General features: G+C 37.9%; 1 protein-coding gene across 2 annotated transcripts in view; it reads right to left on the bottom strand.

Moving 5' to 3' along the window:
- Positions 1–700: 700 nt before the first annotated feature.
- Rpn13 (regulatory particle non-ATPase 13) overlaps positions 701–15,478 on the bottom strand; it is a 34,262-nt gene continuing 19,484 nt past the window's right edge. Inside the window, exons 5-9 of one of the 2 annotated variants that reach the window (XM_053781482.2) lie at positions 15,277–15,398; positions 8,506–8,670; positions 6,445–6,602; positions 5,529–5,651; positions 701–1,291 (exon numbers count right to left, since the gene is read on the bottom strand). In XM_053781482.2, the coding sequence (XP_053637457.1) occupies positions 1,175–1,291; positions 5,529–5,651; positions 6,445–6,602; positions 8,506–8,670; positions 15,277–15,398 (685 nt within the window). In that variant the 3' untranslated portion in view covers positions 701–1,174. Of the gene's footprint in view, positions 1,292–5,528; positions 5,652–6,444; positions 6,603–8,505; positions 8,671–15,276; positions 15,402–15,478 lie in introns of both variants that reach the window. The other variant, XM_053781481.2, reaches the window with a different exon arrangement.

The following is a 15,478-nucleotide window of genomic DNA, read 5'->3' as shown; positions in this document are numbered from 1 at the left end:
ATGTTCAAGCCCCTTGCAAACAAAACCTCTTTTACCCTCTCCCTCCATCCTTTCTTAGGATGACCCCTCCCCGTCCCCCTAAATCATCCATTAAAATTATGCTTCACGAGTAGATATGACTGATGCATGATGATTACGGACCTGTTGTCAATCCAAACACTTTACAACATATTTGGTCACCTTTCCAAATAATTTTTATAATTTATAATATTGGATATAATATCTGAGTGGTAATTAATTCATATTTGCATTCATAAATCTACTTCAACAGATACACAAAATACCAGCAATTAATTTTGTCAATCACCCTTCTTGTTACAAGCTGTGCTAATTCATTCATGAAAATAGTCTGTTTGCTATGTCTGAGTTGCCTGATATTATTTCTGCCTAGGAGAGTAGAGGAACTTTCTCTGCAACTATACTTACCTCACTTTGCTTCATGTTTTGACAGATGTACCAAATTTTCTTTTACCATAAAAACCACAAAAAATTACTTTAACCTTGATTCTGGATCTTCAGTGCTGCTCTTAAGCATCAGTATTTTCCTTGTGCCTTCATATTCCATTCATGAAAGCTGCAAATGAAAAGTGCTAAATAACTGTAGCAATAAATCTCCAGTAATAAATTTAATTATTATTTGTGTGCAATTTTAAATGTAGTTATAATATTAAAAATCATTTTCAGGTTTAAATAAAGAGAATTAAGCCAAACAGCATTTTATTATCAAACAAAAATTAAATTTACTAAATAATAATACAGCAATCAGCTTGTTCAAAAGGCAATGACGAAATTATACCTTTACCGAAACATATTGCTTGGTACAATCTTTTTCAAGTTTACAGACTTGAAAAACCTTGGTCTCAAAATGAAACATAAAAGTTCCCATTCTGTCAATGTCTTTATCAGCATGCTGGTTTGACCCTTTCCCTGATAGTAAGCTTCTTGGGAAATTCTTTTTAATAACTAATAACCAAAAATCCCAACAAAATTACGATGAAATTTACAGATGTTCTAATAATCATATTAAGACCATGACCAACATGTCCAGTGAACTAGGTTCTTAATTACAATCCTATTAAAGTTTAATATGTAAATTATGACTGAGTAATAATACCAGTAATTTTGAAAAGATATCAAATAAAAAGTACTGAACAAATATATTTACAGATAACATTTAGTCAACAGACATAGCATCATCATCATCCTTATCCTGGTCCTTATCTTTATCAGAAGCCTTTTTTTCTTCTTCCTTTTTACTACCTTCCTCTTTATCTTTCTTCTTACCTAAAGCCTGAAAAAAAAAAAAAAAGCTATTTGCAAATGATAAAGTACAAATAACACAGCATCAATGAATGAATGAATTACAGTGAAACCTTCGTTTTCGTGATTAATTCGTTCCAGAAAGTGATGAAAACCAAATTATACAAAAATTGAAGCTATATTTACCATACGAAATAATGTAAATCCAATTAATCCGTTCCAAACACCCAAAAATATTAACAAAAAATACATTTTATAGAGAATAACTATAGCTTTACATACAGAGAACAATGAGAAATAAATATAAATGACTAATGAAATGGATAAATGAACATTTAACATCACTTTTACCTTTATTGAAGACTCTTGTTGGCGTATGGAAAATGGCGAGGAAGGGAGGTTATTGGTTGGAAAGGGAATCCCCTTCCATAAGGACTTCAGGTATCAAGGTCCTATCCAGGGTTACTTCCCTTCTTTGTCTTTTACTGGCACTAGGACCAACTTGAATCACTGTACCCGTTGCACAAAAAAATCTGTCCTGAGAGGTCTGTTTCTGGTATCTCTAAGATTTGCCTAAAATGAGACAAGGCATTATCATTGAACATGTTGCAGACACGGCTTGCAACAGCTTTGTTAGGGTGATATTTCTCCACAAAACTTTGCAACTCATTCCACTTTGCTCACTCAACAAGAAACAAAGCCAGACTGAGTCAGAATGAGTGGGATGCTTTGTGTGGGCGTGGGCAGGCGGATGTGTTTGGTACAGTGGACCATTGTCAATTATGAAAACTGAGCAGATGTACAAAAACTGGGACAAAATTTTGATGAAAAGTTATCAAAAACCGAATCCTACGAAAACCAAGGTTCCACTGTATTACTAAATTTGTGGGGTTGCACTAAACACATGGGACTCGTAAAGCATCTTGGGAAAGGGTAATAGGAGGCAATCGCCTTTGATTCAAGGAAGTGAAGGATAGCTCCAATTCCCTAAATGAAGAGGTTTTCATTGATACCAAGGCACCTTCATTGCAAAGTGGATGTGAAGGTTTTAAATGGAAGAGCCTCTTATCTAGCAAGCACATGACAGCATTAGACTGGCATGGAGTCAAGTGGTTTTTGGTATTTTCACAACTGGAGTGTAACCAGGATAACACCTATGAAGTGATTCAGAGAAATCAGTGAGCTAGGCTAATTCAGTAAGTGGAAAGTACAGTGCCTGCACTTTGAAGGATAAGTGGGGACACTAATTCAGAGGGTCACTTGAACTGTGATGTATATGAACTTTCAGAAAGACATTTCCTCAGAGAATGAATGATGGTAAGTATTAAACAAGTTACAGTCATGCAGAGGTTTAGTAATGAAATGAAACTTTTGAGGAGAAACTGCCTGTTTGCTGTACAGCTATGCATAGTAAGTGCATAATGTATAATGAAAGGTTTGAGAAAACAATTGTGGGGGACCTAAATGCTTAAGAGTAAGGAACTGTTGTAGACAGAAGAGTACAAAATTCTGAAGTGTCAGGAGTACATGAAAATTTTTTTTTTATTAACACCTCGGCAACTTCCCACCAAAGGCGACCTGAAAAAGAAGAAACACTTTCATCATTGCTCACTCCATCAGTGTCTTGCCAGAGGCACGCTTATTCGGCTCTACTCACTACTATCTAACACGCTCACGCACACCTGCTGGAAGTTCAAGCCCCTTGCACACAGAACCTCCTTTAACCCCTCCTCCAACCATTCCTAGGCCGACCCCTACCATGCCTTACTTCCACTACAGATTTATATACTCTCAAAGTCTTTCTACTTTGCTCCATCCTCTCTAAATGTCTAATTGAGTTCAGTATTTCTACACAAAGAAGCTTGGTAATAGGCAATAATTATTTCAGGAAAAAGAGGATACAGTATATAAGTATACAAGACATGTCAGGATTAATGACAGCAGTTCGTTAGACTATGTATTAGTAAAAGGCTGATGGGTAGATTTCTGGATCTCACATGTTTCATACAGGGAAGATATCTCAGATTATTTAGTGGTAGGTACAAAGAGCATAAGAGGTAAATAGGGTGCAAGAAGTGCCATCAGTGAGTAAGAATTAAGTGAAAGTAAATAAATTAAAGGAGGCAGTTAGGGTAAAATATGAGCAACTATTGGGAGAAAGGTGGGCTAGAAAGAATGCAAGTAACAAGGAGGGGGCTGAAGAGGTATGTGGTGGATTTAGGTATGCAGTGTTAGGGTGCACCAGAAGTTTGTGGATATAGGTGGGTGGATGCAAGTAGGAAGAAGAGCAACTGGCAGACTGATGAAGTAGAAAGTGGTAAGGGGAGAAAAAAAGTTAGTATATGAAAGATTTTTAAAATGTAGAGCATATGAAAGCTCTTTAAAGTGTAGAAGTGATGTGATTTATAAAGACATGCAAGCAAACACTAGGACATATTTATTAGAAAATGTTTCGGTCCTGGGACCTTGATCACTTCTAACATACAGAGATTAAAGAGACAGTATGTATAGGTGGAGATTTAAGGTGTGAGTGATGCATGGTGGCCTGAAAAATGCCATATTAGGATGAGGACAGGTAGACAATGTGATTACATTACAATAGGTGGTGCTTTGCCTGGTTGAGTATCATGTATGCTAATGTTTTAGAAATTTGTAGTTTGCAGTTGGAAAATACAAAATTTCAAAAACCTTAGCATACATGAAACAAAAAGGATTAAGACAAATGTTAATAGCAGGTGAGGATCTAGTTTTGAAGTAGTTAGTGAATTTGTTCAATATATGCATAAGGCAAGGTACCTAAATATTGGCAGAGAGGATGCATGAATTGTTTGTACAAGGACAAAGTGTAAGAATCACTGAGGAAAAAAAGCCTGTCGATTATACCAGGTAGTGTACCACAGAGCTATTACTGAAAAAAATAAGGTTAACAGAAAGTACGTTGCCAGAGAAACAAGGACGATTTAGGGAAGGGAGGGATGAACAGACTAAATGTTCACACTGAAGCATATAAGTGAACAATACTTAAAGGAAAGGAACTTTTTGTCATATTTATGGATGTGGGAATTGAACATGGGTGTATACAGCAGCAATATGGCAGATGTTGCAAATGTATGCAGATAAGCGAGGTTCAGGTTAAGGTATGCAGAAAGGGATTATTTTCCAATAAAAGCAGGCCTTATACAGGGATGTGCAATATCACCATGACTGTTAATTATATTTATAGATGGAGCTGTAAAAAAAAGAAGAAGAGGGCAGCGGCAGTGGTGGGGGCAGCAGCACAGGCACCCCTGTACTGTAATTACAAAATCACGAGAAATATGGAGTGGCCAAAGCCATGGGAAAATTGTCAAAGTGTGTGCCATAACCACCAGTACCACAAGCTATGTAACATGGGCAGGAGCACCTGCAAACAGGTGGCTATGGATGAGATGTGTGTGCCCAATCCTCAATCAACACATTTTTCAAAGTGATGAATCCATGAGATTCAAAAAGCATCCAAGAAAGTAGAGGGGATAAGTGTATAACAAATATATTGAGAGAAGCAAAATTTAGCTCTCTTATATATACAGCCTCTTGTCCTTAAGTCTGCAGTTAGCCCTCAGAAACATATGAACATTTATAAAATAAAGCTGCAGCAGGCACCCCACACTGCAAACAACAAACCCTCTTAAGGTATGTGCATGCCATACTATTTTCCATTTAATATTCCTTAATTTATATGCACAACAGTTCTAAAACTTGGTAATTTAAGCCTCTATTAACACCACTTATATGAAGGAACCAATCTAGTGTCACTGGCATTAGGAAAAAACAGGAAGAAATCCAGGAGTTTGCGACTTTGAACAAACCACAACTCTGTCCATCCTTCACGGTGCAGGTACCACACTTCCCACCACCAAAACCTAAGTCCAGCTAACTAGTTTCCCCTTCATACAATTACCATGTTCACACTACAACAGCATATTCAATCCCAAAAGCCACATTCTATCCTTCACTTCATTAACACATTCCTGATGGACGCTCAAGTTCACACCTCTCAAAACCTCCTTTTTACCCTTCCTCAAATGTCCCCTGAACCTCTTTCTATCCATCCCAGATATATTTATACACCCTCTTCCAACCTTTGCTGCATCCTCTCTAAATGACCAAACCATCTCAATGCACCCTCTGCCACTCATTGAACATTGTTCATACTACCACGCTATCTTCTAATTTCTTCACCCCTTCTCTCTGCATAACAATGATCTGCACTGCCACAAGTAACAAACCTTAATAAATGCTTCCATGTCACATGAGGAGGCAGCCAAAACAGCATCCTCACCAAGACCAAACTGGTTGATTAGAGGACCTAGCTGGCCTGACTGAAGTGCACTGCTGAACAAGCTTACTGCCTGAAAAACAAAGAGCTTTACTAGTACATAATATATACATATGAAGTATAGCGATTGATTCAAGTACAGTAGTTCAATTGTCGCTTCTTATAAGATATGGCAGTAAACTGCTAAAAAAAAGTTTCAAGAAAGCTATTCAGTTACTCATTTTTAGGTCATCTATGCTGGTTTCCCTAAATACCTTCATGAATACAACACAAAATGCTCACACTATAATAGCACATCTAATTCCAAAAATCACTTCTTGCCATTTACTTCAAATGGAGCAAATGATTTTGGGGTGAATTAGATTTCTTTCTATCTGTTCCCTATTTAGAATCCTAATAAACCATTTGATAGGCTTTTTCTTTATTCCTTTCATTATTTAGCAAGTGTGCATGAACATGTTAGATAGGAGTGAGTGGAGGAAAGTGGTTCTTATGGCTTGTTGTGTTGCTGGAGTGTGAGCACTGTAACATTTACGAAGGGATTTGGGGAAACCAGTTAGCCAGACTCGAGTCCTAGAGGTGAGAAGTACAGTGCCTGTACTATGAAGCAGGGGTGGAGATATGTTGCAGTTTTTGAACTCTAGTATCAGCATGCCTATGGCAAGACAGTGATGGAGTAAGTAATGGTGAGTTTCTTCTCTTTTGGGTCACCCTGCCTCGGTGGGATACGGCCAATGTGTTAAAAAAAAAAAAAATGTATTTTCTTTTTTGGGGTCACTGCTATGGTAAGAAACAGATGCTGTTAAAAATATGAAGTGACACTACTTACAGCACAGTCTATGGAAGCCAAGGAAAAAGAATTATACCTGTTGGAATTGAGGAGAAGTGACTGTTCCCCTAAGTTGCTCAGTGGGAGGTAATTCATCAGAAGTTGCAGGAAGGTATGGACGAAGCTGGTTCACGAACTCTTCATTCGTCAATATAGGCTGAAGGGCTTCTGCAGTCATGGCTGGACTCAAGTCAACTTTTGAGAGGTAACAAAAAATTAATTCACATTCTTGGAACCTCAATGTATAATTTTAGTGACTTGGTTTGAATTTAGGTACCATATAATAAAGTGGCTGGAATATCATATTAAAATGTGATGGCAACTTTGGAATTTGTTGTAGACTAAGAACTACATCCCTCTTTTTAACTTTTCCTTCAATGCATACTCATAAATTCAAACATGGGATTATTTATTACAGTGGACCCCCGGTATTCAATGGCATCGGTATTCGATAAATCCGGTATTTGATGCATTATATCGCAAAAAAATTTCCTCGGTATTCGATTGAAAACCCGGTATTCGATACGATTCGTACGAGACCTGTCCACATGTGGCCTGAACTGCCCCTTGTGTGCCAGTGTTTACAAGCCAGCCAGTGTGCGCGCATCTAAGGATACATTCAGTACATTCCATATTATCCATATTATCACTGTGTTTGGTGTTTGTTTCTGCAAAATAAGTCACCATGGGCCCCAAGAAAGCTTCTAGTGCCAACCCTGTGGTAAAAAGGGTGAGAATTAGTATGGAAATTAAGAAAGATTTTGAAGGGTTTGGGGCTAACCCTGAGAAGCCTATACCAGTTGTGGAATACATTGTGCCTACTTCAAAAATTAAGGAAATGTGTGCACAGTGGGTTGAAGTGTAAACCTTTATGGATGAAAATCACCCTAACACAGCTATTACAATGACAATGTTGTGGCCCATTTTAGACAAATTGTAAAGGAACGGGAGGCACAGAGCTCTATGGACAGATTTGTTGTGCGACAGAGGTCCGGTGACTCTCAAGCTGGTCCTAGTGGCATTAAAAGAAGAAGGGAAGTAACCCTGGAAAAGGACTTGCTACCTCAAGTCCTAATGGAAGGGGATTCCCCTTCTAAACACTAACACCTCTCCCCTCCTTCCATCCCATCAATCATCACCAGATCTTCATTAAAGGTAAGTGTCAATTATTTTATTGTTATCGTAATTATTCTATTGCATTAAACTTAATATTTCACGTAGTAAAATTTTTTTTTTCATACTTTTGGGTGTCTTGCACGGATTAATTTGATTTTCATTATTTCTTATGAGGAAAATTGATTCGGTTTTCGATATTATCGGTATTCGACGAGCTCTCAGGAAAGGATTAATATCGAATACCGGGGGTCCAGTGTATATGGAAATACTATGTTATCATGAATATGGTAACATAGTACAGTAGGTCCTCTAATAACGTCATTTCATTCAATGTCTTATTGTTATAACACTGATGAGAAAGAAATTGAATGAATACAATGAATACAAATTATTGTAAAATAAAAATTCGTAAAGTATGTGATAATTATATCTGCCATCTTTATTACTGCTTGTTTTTAAACTGCGTGGTGGTAGATATTCCTTATAATTTTCACTTTGCAAACATTTATTCCTTGATTTATGGTAACCCTGTTGCAATGAGTGCTAAAGGTGCACTGTGCACCTCTGATGTCTGTAGCCACAAGAAAGACAAAGTGTAACATTAGAAATAAAACTAGAAGTTTTGTTGATATTAATTAGCCAATGGTAAAACTGGCTTTGTTATATGTCATTTCACCTAAAGCTGCAGTTTTCAAGAACCTATCGATGACGTTATGTGAGGACTTACTGTATTATAGAATGAAACTGCACCTGCATAATTCCGTAAGTTTGCTATCAAATTTTGTATTCTTGGTCTCATTACTTTCAGAAAGATTCTTTACTATTTATGACTTTTTTTTTTTTTTAAATGTGGACACTGAGTACTTAATTCTTTCACTGTCTAGACCCCATGAAATAAACATTGCTCCTAGTGTCCACTATTAAACTGATAACCTTTAGTAATTTCATAGCCCTTCTTAAAAGTTTATCTAGCTTGTCTTACCTGCAACCCTGGGAGAGCCAGATACATCAGGTGGAACAGAGATCCCAGAAAGTATGTTCTGTAAATCAGACAACTGAATGGGTACAACACTGCCACTGCTAGGAGTGCCACTGCTAGTACCACCACTACTACTTTCCAGACTAGTGCTCCCTGCTTTAGAAGAATCTGAAAAAATTAATGTAACTAACTTGGTGTTTACTGAAATAAAAATAAAAGGCCTACTGAATGAAGGCTTCCATAGCCATGTATGAAGCATACCTGAATAATCCATATTACAAGGTTAAACAAACCATACCAATCATTTTACATAAAAGGATGTGGAAAGATTTCTGCACGAAACTTGCACTTCAACAATGACTACATCAATTTTTTTTTTTTTAAGTTTAGAACATTTATGTCCAAGTGTTCGCATCACTATTGGGCAGTGAGGACGTGCTGCGCAGTAGCTCCTGATTGAGTTGGCTTTTGCGCAGTGGTGACGTGTACTTAGCTCTGTGAAGACCTGTTTGCGCACTCTCTACGAATTGAAGCAAGATGCCCTCCATCGAGCAACTTTACCAACAGCTTAAGGAAGAATTGAGGATGGCGAAGATGGAGATTCGGCGACTGACCGAGGAAAACAAGAAGATTCGTAGTAGTCCTCCTGTTTTGAGTCCTCAGGTCAAGAAGGGAAACTGGTCAGTGGCTGGACAGCAGGGAACGAAGTTGACGATCAAGAAGACGAATGGAAAGGTAGAAACGATGAAGAAGAAAGAGAGTGCCGTGGAAACTGTTGTGGAAACATCTAATACATTCTCAGTGCTACCCGACGAATGTGAGTCGACTACTGGGAACTCCACAACGAAAGACATTAAGGAAGGTAAGAATATTGTTGTTGTTGGGGATAGCCAAGTTAGGTATATGGATAGGGCGTTCTGCTTGAAGGACAGGAGTAGGAGACAGAGTTTGCTTTCCTGGGGCAGGGATGGAGGATATTGTTAGCCATCTGGATGACATCATGAGAGGTAATGGGAGCAATCCTATTATCTGTCTCAGTGCTGGAGGCAACGATGTTGGCAGACGTAGGAGTGAAGACCTGATTAGCAGGTATAGGTCAGCAATAGAAATAATTAGGAGTAAGGGTGGGAACCCTGTCATATGTGGTATTTTGCCAAGGAGAGGAGTTGGAAATGAATGGTTCTCCAGGGCAATTGGTGTCAATTGCTGGCTGGACAAATACTGTAAGGAAAATGTGGTAACATTCATTGACAACTGGGACCTCTTCTATGGCAGAAATGACATGTATGCCAGGGATGGGGTTCACTTATCTAGGTCTGGGGTGGTAGCACTGGCAACTGCAGTGGAGGGAGCAGTTAGGACTTTAACCCTTTGACTGTTTCAGGCCCCTCTCTGAAACTGTCATTCTATGTCGCTCAATTTTTGAAAAAAAAAAAATTATTTTTTCTTATGAAACGATAGAGAATCTTTTCCCGATGGTAATGACACCAAAAGTTCGAAATTTGGTCGAAAACTCATGGAATTATGCTCCCGCGAAGTTAGCGGTCTCGGCGACATATGCGTATCGGCGATTTCGCCGACTTTGAGCCCTATTTTCAGCCAATTCCATTGTTCCAGTTGACCAAACTCATAGCTATTTCTTTAGAACTCCATTTTATCTATCAGCTGAGTACAAGAAACCTCCCATTTACTAATTTGGACTACCCAATATGGTGGTCAGAAATTGGCAATTTGGCCAATTTCACGCAAACTAAAAAAGATGCCAATTTCAAAATAGGGTCCAGAATAAACAAGGTAGACATTCGTGGCACTAAAATAACATATGCTCTGTTCATTAGTCACATCTCTAGGCCCCTCTTATATTATTATTGCTTTCTATTTTGATTTTTTATTCATACAAAAAAATACAAAATTTACTGTTATGCAGACTACTGCATTATTGTAAAAATGGTATAAATAATATCAGTGCACTAGTGAAAGAATATTAGACTCCCCAGTTGACGTGTATTGGACGTGTGGTGTGATTTATTTACTCCTGAACATTGGTAAAAATCGAACATTTCCGCTACTTTGAGCTCAGTTTCAAGGTCGTTTTCATCGTCAAAGTAATGAAAATCATCTCTATTTCTGTAATATGTTTTCCATTTTATCACCTAAGACCATGAAAACATGAATACAACGATAAATACTATACGAAAATACACCTCAAAGTCGGCGTTTTATTCCCAAAAAACGATCAGAGTTTTTTTTTCTCATTAGGCAATGTGTGCTGCAGGATTTTTTTTATGTGGTGCACACTGACCACACAGACCCATTCTCTCACATGTGGGCCTACCAGCTTTCTCCCACTTGATTTGAAGCCGCTAGAATTATTGAGTATATATACGTCAGAAACATTGGCTCGTAAGACGTATTTTTACGTCGAAAACAGTCAAAGGGTTAAACTAGGAATAGTTAGTGGTATGGGTTTTGGCAGGAAAACAGTGAAGTCCCAGTGTAGTAATATTACGAGTTCTATGGGAACTAGTAATAAGCAGAACGAGGTAGATATTGAAAAGCCAGGGACTTTGGGTGATAAGGACAGTAATAGGTTTAGTAGAAAAACAGAAATGAGCAGGAAGGGTAAAGAGAGAGGAGGGTCTTTCAATGTTTATTATGCTAATTGCCGTAGTGCTAGGAATAAGATGGACGAGTTGAGATTAGTTGCTAGTGCAGGTAACATTGATGTATTTGCCTTAACTGTGACGTGGTTTAATTCAAAAAGTTGGGACATGCCTGAGGAATGTCATATTCAGGGCTTTAAATTGTTCCAAGTAGATAGAAGTATTGGGAAGGGGGGTGGGGTGGCACTGTATGTCCGAGATCGCTTGAACTGTTGCATAAAAACGGGTATTAAGTCTGAAGTAACACATACAGAGTCTGTTTGGATAGAATTTTCAGAGGGGCATGAAAAACTGATTTTAGGAGTGATATACCGTCCCCCAAACTTAGAATGGGACCAAGGGAGACTACTATGGGAGGAAATTGTTAAGGCCACAAGGCACGATAATGTAGTAATTCTAGGAGACTAACTTTAGTCATATTGATTGGAATTTCTTGACTGGGAATTTAGAATCATACGACTTCTAAGAAGTAGTTCAGGATTGTTTTTTGAAGCAGTTTGTGACAGAACCTACAAGGGGAAATAACCTGCTTGACTTAGTTATGGCAAACAATGAATCCCTTGTTAATAATTTAGAAATTTCAGAGGAACTGGGTGCTAGCGACCACAAATCAATTACCTTTAGCATAGAATGGAAGTATGATAGTAGGGACAACTCAGTAACAGTTCCAGATTTTTGCTTAGCAGATTACAATGGGCTTAGAGAACACTTATCATCTGTTGACTGGGGTAACGAAGAGAGCTATCAATATGACAGTTTTCTGAACACTATACATGCTGCTCAAAGAACGTTTATCCCATATAAAGAAATTAGATCAAATAGAAATGACCCAAAATGGATGAATAATAGGCTCAAATATCTACTAGGGCATAAGAAAGGAATTTATAGGCGTATCAAAAGAGGTGAGGGTCATCTTATGAATCAGTATATTGACATTAAGAGGGACATTAAAAAGGGGATAAGAAAAGCTAAAAGGGACTATGAAATTAAAGTTGCTAGGGATTCTAAAACTAACCCAAAAAGTTTTTTCCAGGTCTATAGAACAAAAGTTAGAGATAAGATAGGTCCCCTTAAAAATAACTATGGGCACCTTACTGACAAAGAGAATGAAATGTGCTCGATTTTAAATAATTATTTTCTCTCAGTTTTTACACAGGAAGACACTAACAATATTCCAGTAATTAATTTTTATAGTGGGCTAGAAGAGGATAAATTATGTAACATCACAGTCACTAGTGAAATGGTTGTGAAGCAGATAGACAGACTGAAGCAAAATAAGTCGCCGGGTCCTGATGAGGTTTTTTCAAGGGTTCTTAAGGAATGCAAAATGGAACTCTGTGAACCATTAACTAATATTTTTAATTTATCTCTTCAAACAGGTGTAGTGTCTGATATGTGGAAGATGGCTAATGTAATTCCTATTTTTAAAACAGGGGACAAGTCGTTACCGTCAAATTACCGCCCAATAAGCCTGACCTCAATTGTAGGCAAATTACTAGAGTCAATTATAGCTGAGATTATAAGAAGCCATCTCGATAAGCATAGCTTGATTAATGATACTCAGCATGGATTCACAAGAGGCCGGTCTTGTCTAACTAATTTATTAATTTTCTTCAGTAAAGCTTTTGAGGCTGTTGACCACGATAAAGAATTTGATATTATTTACTTAGATTTTAGTAAGGCTTTTGATAGAGTTCCACACCATAGACTGTTAAAGAAAGTGGCAGCTCATGGCATTGGGGGAAAAGTGCTCTCGTGGATCGAGTCATGGCTCACTGACAGGAAGCAGTGTGTGTCCATAAATGGGGTTAAATCCGAGTGGGGATCTGTAACAAGTGGCGTTCCACAGGGATCAGTCTTGGGCCCGTTGTTGTTTATAATATATATCAATGATCTTGACGAGGGAATTACTAGTGATATGAGCAAATTCGCCGATGACACAAAGATTGGTAGGATAATTGATTCAAACGTAGATGTTATGGAACTTCGGGAGGATTTAAACAAGCTCTATTCTTGGTCAGAAAAGTGGCAGATGCAGTTCAATGTAGATAAATGCAAGGTTCTGAAGCTTGGTAGTGCCCATAACCCTAGTACTTATAAGTTAAATGATGTAGAGCTTAGCCATACAGATTGCGAAAAGGACTTGGGGGTTATGGTGAGCAGCAACCTTAAACCAAGACAGCAATGCCTAAGCGTACGTAATAAGGCAAATAGATTACTGGGATTTATATCAAGAAGTGTAAGCAACAGAAGTCCAGAGGTCATACTGCAGCTTTATACATCATTAGTAAGGCCTCACCTAGATTATGCAGCTCAGTTCTGGTCTCCATATTACAGAATGGACATAAATTCGTTAGAAAACATTCAGCATAGGATGACTAAAATAATACATAGCATTAGAAATCTTCCTTATGAAGAAAGATTGAAGACTCTTAAGTTACATTCACTTGTTAGACGAAGAATGAGGGGAGACCTGATCGAAGTGTATAAGTGGAAGATAGGTATTAATAAAGGGGATATTAATAAGGTCTTGAGGATGTCTCTCCAAGAGAGAACCCGCAGTAATGGATTTAAATTAGATAACGTTTAGATTTGGAAATAGGGTAGTTGATGATTGGAACAGTCTACCTAGTTGGGTTATTGAGGCTGGGACTTTGGGTAGTTTCAAATTTAGGTTGGATAAGTACATGAGTGGGAGGGGTTGGATTTGAGTGGGACTTTCACATCAGAGCTTATTTCTTGGGTGGCATTGAAAATTGGGTTGGGCAAATGTTTTGTTAGTGGGATGAATTGTAAAGGACCTGCCTAGTATGGGCCAACAGGCCTCCTGCAGTGTTCCTCCTTTCTTATGTTCTTATGTGTGTGCTATAAAAATTAGCCATTTTCAAAACATTTTTAGACTCTCTCTTGCATGATGAGTTTAAAATTTAAAATGCCCCCATTTATGATAAAAGTGGATTAAAATGCTGTTTGGAAAGTTCTAAAAATACAGTACAAGAAAAGAAAAAGTTGCACTAAGTTCCAGTCAATGCATGATAAATCTGAAGCAAATAGTGAACACAAACTAGTTTTGTTCTTACAAGCACTATGGTTATAATCATAACTATAATTTTTATGCGGTGGACCAGTAAGCCAGTGGAAGGCCTCGGTCAGATGACAAAGTTCCAGTGGTGGGTCATCGTATGACTCAGACCCATGTCAGGAAACACTTGTCCTGTTTTCTGACAAATCCTACCTAACTCAACCTAAGCACCTTTTGTCTACTGGAAAAAAGCAAGTAGCATGGCCCCCTGGTGAGGGTCATACTTCTTTTAAGGTTACACACCAAAATAAAAATTATTCACTTCATTAGGGGTGAAAGAACGAGAAGTATGATAAGATAAAAGCTTAAGAATCTTAGTATACTGTGTGGACATGGCAATACAGTATGCCCTTGTTATAATGGACTAAAAGTTCTTCAGTCTGTCTAACACGGTTTTAACTAACATGGTGTTTTCAGGAATGTAACTACCGTGTTAAATGGTCTACTGTATATAACTAATATAGTACTGTACACACTTTATAGATATACTACAATAAACATTGGCAATATAGGAGTTACAAGTACAATTTAACCAGTGGATTTTGCCTATAATGTTAAGTCTGTTATAGCGAGGATTTACTCTATACAGTAGCACCAATGTGAGGTGCTGTGGGCGAGACAAGTGAAGAGAAGGTGAGTGGAATGAGAAGTAAGATGGAGTTGGCGGGGTAATTTTTTTTTTTTTACTACTGGTAGGGCTTAAAAAAATAAAAAAAAGATCTTACTACAGAAAACCTAAATATACAAGAAAGACCATCAGATCATTGATGATGGTTGCAGCAATGAAAGACAATATATTACTAAGGGTGTTTTCTAGGATAGAATAGAAGCCTCGAGAACTAAGGAGGGATGACAATGTATTACAAAATGGAAATAGGGAGGTAAGGTTGTACAGGGAAGGAATATAAGGAGAGTTTTGTTCAAATGGAAAATATCAATGGTCCTGAAGAAGTGTTGTACAGTATACAGAAGCTAATTTTTAAGAGTAGCTATAAATCAAAGTAAACATCAACATAATACTGTACCTACCCTGAGCAGGAGTCGGTGCCGGTGTTGGAGTAGTAGTAGCGGCTGGAGTAGTGGAAGCTGTGGTAGTAGCTGAAGTTGAGCTGCTACTCCCACTACCACTTCGACCCCCTCCACTGCCAGACCTACTGGACACAATTCAAGGAAAAATGATGATCAAATAATATGAATGCATTATGAATCCTCATTAAAAACTTCCTGCCAA

This window comes from Cherax quadricarinatus, chromosome 53 (genome assembly GCF_038502225.1).
Source record: "Cherax quadricarinatus isolate ZL_2023a chromosome 53, ASM3850222v1, whole genome shotgun sequence".
Classification (NCBI taxonomy): domain Eukaryota; kingdom Metazoa; phylum Arthropoda; class Malacostraca; order Decapoda; family Parastacidae; genus Cherax; species Cherax quadricarinatus.
Note: the sequence above shows the minus strand (reverse complement) of the source record. Positions and strands in the feature narration are given on the sequence as shown.